This window comes from Papaver somniferum, chromosome 5, assembly GCF_003573695.1.
Source record: "Papaver somniferum cultivar HN1 chromosome 5, ASM357369v1, whole genome shotgun sequence".
Classification (NCBI taxonomy): Eukaryota; Viridiplantae; Streptophyta; class Magnoliopsida; order Ranunculales; family Papaveraceae; genus Papaver; species Papaver somniferum.
In genome coordinates, this window is record NC_039362.1 from 138,915,048 (window position 1) to 138,921,045 (window position 5,998).

The 5,998-nt window shown below is 34.9% G+C and overlaps 1 protein-coding gene across 1 annotated transcript; it reads left to right on the forward strand.

The window, feature by feature from the left end:
* Positions 1–289: 289 nt before the first annotated feature.
* Positions 290–1,751, forward strand: LOC113279699. Its single transcript, XM_026528370.1, has 2 exons — positions 290–1,568; positions 1,666–1,751. The coding sequence occupies exons 1-2, from the start codon at positions 290–292 to the stop codon at positions 1,749–1,751; spliced, it is 1,365 nt and encodes a 454-aa protein (XP_026384155.1).
* The last annotated feature ends 4,247 nt before the right edge of the window (positions 1,752–5,998 follow it).

Consider the following 5,998-nt stretch of genomic DNA (forward strand, 5'->3'; position numbering starts at 1 on the left):
TACCAGTTGATAAGCTACTAAATTTGTGTTCCAATGCTCCTAGCTTCACCAACCTGGTTTTTGTGCAACCACCTATTTTCTCGGCTCCTTCTATAGATTCTGCTAAGAAAGTTGAACATTTAAAAGAAAAACCAGTAGTAAGAGAAAAAGGTCTTAAGCCTAATGTTATTACAAGAAACCAAGCTACAACTAGTTCAAGTTCTGATCCTAAAAAAGATTTTGGTGTTATTGGTAGTAAGAAAAATCATGGAAAGGGAAGCCCAAAAGCTTCTCAATATCATACTTCTAAATGAAGATCATATACTGGAATATCATAGGCTTAAGAAGAACAAAAGCCGCTGATAAAATAAGAAGTTTAGTTAATTCCTTTGGTCCTTCATTATTTTGGTTAGCTGAACCAAAAATCAGTGTGAGAAAAGATATTATTAAAAAGTTGAGATTATCTGGAATGAAGCATTTAGTTATTCATAATTCTTCGGAAAGTGGTAAAGGAAATATTTGGTTACTTTGGAGTTCTTCAATATCTGATCCAATTTTAATATCAAATACTAAACAAGAAATAACAGTGGAGGTAGGTGGTTCTTTAATTACTGGTGTTCATGTTGCTTCTCTTGCAGTAGATATAAGATTTTTGTGGGACAAGATGCTGGAAATTAACAATCAAGACAAACCTTGGTTGGTCATTGGAGATTTTAATGATGTCTTGAGCATAGAGGAAAAGAAAGGAGGTAGAAGTCAATTAAAAATAGCAATGTTGGAATGCAATAATTGTATTCAAAGTTGTGGACTTATTCAAGCCCCCAAATCTGGATTGGAGTTTTCTTGGTGCAATAATAGAGCTGGAGATAAAAGAAATGTATGTAATTTAGATAGAGCCTTCTACAATGTTAAATGGTTGGAGTTACATCCTAGTTGGGGCTATAAGTTTAGTGTAAGAGGGATATCTGATCATGGTGTTCTTTATGGAGCTAATGCCTCGATCCCTAAGCTATTAAATGTGTCATTCAGAGCTTTTAAAGTTTGGTTGGAGCATGAAGGTTTTTTTAATTTGGTGAAAGAATGTTGGAAAAATCAGGTAAATGGCAATCCTATTTTTATTTTCCTTCATAAACTGAAAGGGTTGAAAAAGGTGATAATTGACTGGAATTGGAATGTGTTTGGGGATATTAAAAAGAAACTCAAAAAATATGAGGATGCAGTTTTGAAAGCTTCTTTGGAGTCAGGTAGAAAACCTGAAGACATTGCATTGTTGAATAAATTGGTAACAGCTAGAGGAGAACAAGAAATCTTAAATCACCAAAATAATGAAATGGTGAGGAAAAAATCAAGAGTTAAATGGATGAAAGAAGGGGCTTCACATTCTAAGTTTTTCCATGTAAACATGAGAATCAGACAAACTCAAAACTCAATTGTTGAGCTAGAAAACAGTGAAGGCTCTCTCATTACTAGTCAGCAAGGGATTTCTAACATTTTGGTATCTTATTTTGAAGAGAAATTTAAATATCAGGAGACTCATATTGTGGAAAATATCTTTAGTGTTGTTCCTCAAGAAGTTTTTTTTTTGATCGGTAAAGTGTTCCTCAAGAAGTTTTTTTTTTGATCGGTAAAGTGTTCCTCAAGAAGTTAACTCAGATAAAAACAATAATCTTGAGTAAATTCCTTCAGCTGAAGAAATAAAGAAAGCAGTTTTTGACATGGACCCTGATAGTGCTCCTGGTCCAGATGGTTTTACAGATGGGCATGGACTGTAATTGGGGAAGACTTTATCAAAGCCATCCAATACTGCTGGTCAAAAGGCTTCATCCCTTCTGGTATAAACTCTAATTTTGTAATGCTTCTGACTAAAGTGAAAAATGCTAAGAGAGCAAATCAATATAGACCCATTTGCCTTATGAATTTTAGCTTTAAGGTGATTACAAAAATCATTACTTCCAAACTGTGTTTGATAATGGAAAAAATAATTTCTCATCAACAAGGAACTTTTATAAAGGGAAGAAATATACAAGAGCAGATTGTACTTACTTCTGGAATGGTGAATGAACTTGATATTAAAAGAAAGGGAGGTAACTTTGGTTTAAAGCTAGACGTAACACAAGCATATGACACTCTTAGATGGGAGTTTTTATTCCAAGCCATGAAAGCATTTGGTTTCTCAGCAAATTTTATTAAATGGATTCATATTCTACTCAAATCTGCTAAAGTTTTTTTGTTGATAAATGGTGGTCCTGCTGGTTATTTTGGAGTGAGTAGAAGGCTCAGATAGGGTGAACCATTGTCATAATTATTATTTTTCATAGACGAGGATGTTCTCAGTAGATAATTGAGTTCAATGGTTCTTAACAAGATACTGATTCCAATGGTCAACAGAAATAGAGTGCAGCCAATACAAATCTTTTTTGTTGATGATATATTCATTTTTTGCAATGGTGATAAAAGAAATATAAGAACATTGATGTATAAACTGAATGAGTATCAAATATCATCTGGTCTAAATATAAGCCTAACAAAGAACAAGTGTTTTATTGGGGGGACAAGTGAAAACAGAAAATTACATCTGGCAGAAGAATGCAACATTCCACTAGCTTCTTTCCATGACAAATATCTGGGAGTAAACCTACTTCCTGGAAGCATCAAATCTACTCATGTTTGGGAATGTGTAGAATATCTTTAAGACAAACTAGCAGGTTGGAAGGGGAAATTATTATCATTCCAGGAAAGACTGATACTCGTGAGGTTTGTCTTAAGCATCATACCAATTTATAATATGTCTGTTTATAAATGGCCTGTAAGAGTTTTAAAAGAATGTGAGAGAATAATAAGGAATTTTCTGTGGTCTGGGATCCCAATGTGAGAAAAATAGTGACTTTAAAATGGGATAAAGCATGCTCTCCCTTAACAGAAGGAGGTTTGGGTATTAGAAAACTTGAAGTTATTAACAAGGCTCTTTTAATGAAGCTTTACTGGAAGATTCTCAATGGTGAAGAAGAGTGGGAAAATTTTTTAGAGAAAAATTCAAAAATAGTAAAGGGGTGTAGATTACTCGTTATAAGAAATCCTCCAGGCATAAAAATGGTTATAAATGAAGTTGAGAGAAATACAAGATGGCTGGTAGGAGATGGTCAACAAATTTCATTCTGGAAAGATACATGGATAAAAGACAAACCTCTATGTGAACTATTTCCAGAAAATTCCCTTATGCAGTTGTTTGAGGGTGAAAACAGTTTCTGCTGGTTTCGGTAATTTCCTGTGTTGTGGATGAGAAACGAGTCTAAACCCTAAAAAATATACTGCAAGGGAGTACTTTAGATTCGAGAGATCAATCTGTACAAATCCGGCCTAAACCAAGAAATGTCCGTTCCAGACTTGCTTCGGTCACAAAGTAAGGGAGAAGGGTTAGTTTCGGGGAGGGAAGCGAAGAGAGTGTTGAGACCAGAATAGTTGGTTCTGGAAGATTAATTGTTTTGACTTGTATCAGAAAATGTAAGCTAACAGATGGGAAATCTAACAGGTGATTTCTGAGTGTTGTATGCTCCTGACCTAAAACTTGTCGTTCGGTGGTAATAGGTAAGACCTATTTATACAAGTCGAAGTGAAACATACTCTGGTCTCGTAAGAAATAGAAACGGATGAGTAAATGGGAGGATGTGGTACCCGGTAACGTCTGGAATTGATGTTCCGTAATGAAAAAAAGCGTTTTACCATTACTCCTGTATTTACTAACCGCCTCATTCTTATGAGACTGTCTTGTAACGGGCGTAGTGTACGTAGCACGCTTTAAACCGCCAAACCTATACCCTAATGAGTATCCCCCAGTTTGTGACATGTGTTGATGTTTCGAGTGTTTTTGTGGAAAACATGTAGCATGTTGCTGTTGTTTGGCAAGTTGTGCTTGGGAGACTTGCCGGCTCGGTGGTGACCCTCGACGGTCGAAATTTTGCATCTTGAGAGGAAGGGTAGCCGTTGAATATTGCAAACCTTCGTTTGGTAGCCAGCGGCATGAAAGCATGGCCGACATGAATTTGACATGGTTAGGTGTGGCCAAGCTTGGATTTTGGCATAGTTTAGGCGCACCCAAGAACTAGGATTTTGGCACAGTTTGGGCAAGACCAAAATTAGGTCTTGGCATTGGGCCAAAGGTTGCCACGCGTTAGCTGATACGCACGCTTTTGTAGGAAATACAAGTAAATCTGGTAACCCGAAGAATAAAACGGCTGAAATTAGACTTATGCGCGTATTTGACCAATCAGAGCCGCTCAAAGAAATATAGACGATCGTGGCTAATGGAATGATATTAGGCTTCGAATTAATTGGGCATAATATTTTGTTCATGGTGGAATTACAAGAATATGACGACATTAATTAACTTCATTTCTACTTACTATACTGGTTTTCTTTCCATTTCATTTCTTTAATGGATTATACAATGCATGGGATGTGATTTACTCCTGAGCACTAAATGTGGAAGACCTTTGAAGAGAGTATGTAAAGAAATGGAAAAAGTCACGTAAAAGATTCTTTGAGATATGATTCAAATGGGTAAAGTGAAGACAAAAGATATATACATTCCTTATTTATGATATTTTGGATGTGTAATAATATCTTTGGAATTTTGGGAAGTAGACAGTGGTTATATAATTGGAGTGTTAACCATGTAACTAGTGGGGGTTCTCGGTTGGGTCTATTCGAGGAGATACAACAAGAGAGGAAGACGATCATTTACCGGGTGACAATGGTGATATTGGTTTATTATTTCTTTCTCTTATAATTTATTTTTATGGGTTTTGAGAAATCCATTTATATGATGTGCTACATTTTGTAACTAGGTTTCATGGAGAAAAATACTTTGAGCATAGACCATTGTGAAATAAATTGGAATTATTTTGGTATTAGGCTATAAAAATGAATCTTGAAGTCTATAATTTTGTTTATTGATTTTATTATAATATGGGTTGTTGCACACCGGCTTTGTATGATACATTAGTCTAAATTCATAAATTCATGTAGTTTGCAATTATATTTGTTAGTATTTGATGATTCATGCTTAGGTTAATCTTTTAATGGGTTATGCTTAGAAGAAGCAAATAATAATTGTAAATCTATAAATTATGTTTTCGATAATTCTCTCGTCATTATAATTTGGTAGGTCATGCATAGAAATTTGATAGTCTATACTTAGGAGATGCGAGTTTATGATCCGAGATTATATTAATAATAGGTGGTGCAATAGAACAAATCTATAAACACATATTTGGAATTAGAGTTCTTTTTGGTGCATAAATATAAATAGTAGTGGAATCCGTAGACCCTGGTTACCGACTCTCTTTCTCATTGTATTTAATTAGTTTTCTTTTGTTTTCATTCTTTTTACAAAACTAGTCATAAAAACTCAAGGTGACCAAACTTGTGGTACAAAAACCCCGTTCAAACGTTGGGATCCATTAAAACTCCATCTTAAACAAAATTGATACAAAAACCCCAAAATTTTCAAAATTGGTACAAAAACCCCAAATTTCGAAATTGGTTTCATCAAATTCTTTGGGATTCTTGTGTTACTTTTGTTTTTTTTGGGGTTTTTGTGTTACTTTTGTTTTGATGGGTTTTTTGTGGATGGATAGTGACACCTTTGGGGTTATAACTCGCGGACCGTTCTTTTTAAATCCTTAATTCCAAGAATCCAAAAATATCATATCTTGATTGGTTAGTCGATTCGGAGTATTGATTGAGTATTTCCACCGCTCCCTGTTGGTTCGACCCGTACTTGCCTCTGTCTACTAGTTAGACACCGTGCGATTGCGGCTATCACACATAGCGGTATCTCCGGATCCCATCAATTTTTGACGCCGCTGCCGGGGAGCGGTTGTGGAATATTGTAATTGGTATTTTGTAAAATTTTTTTTATTATTATTTTTCTGTACATAGCTTATTTTTGCTTTTATTTTTATATTTTCTTTTAGTTCTTTTTACATAGCTTATTTGATTTTCATAGGTACCTTAGTCT

Excerpts from the sequence above, each read along its gene's own strand:
- LOC113279699 (XM_026528370.1), top strand. The coding sequence starts at position 290 with ATGAAGATCATATACTGGAATATCATAGGCTTAAGAAGAACAAAAGCC. Across the intron at positions 1,569-1,665 it reads AGAAGTTTTTTTTTTGATCG|CTGAAGAAATAAAGAAAGCA; the intron begins GTAAAGTGTTCC and ends AAATTCCTTCAG.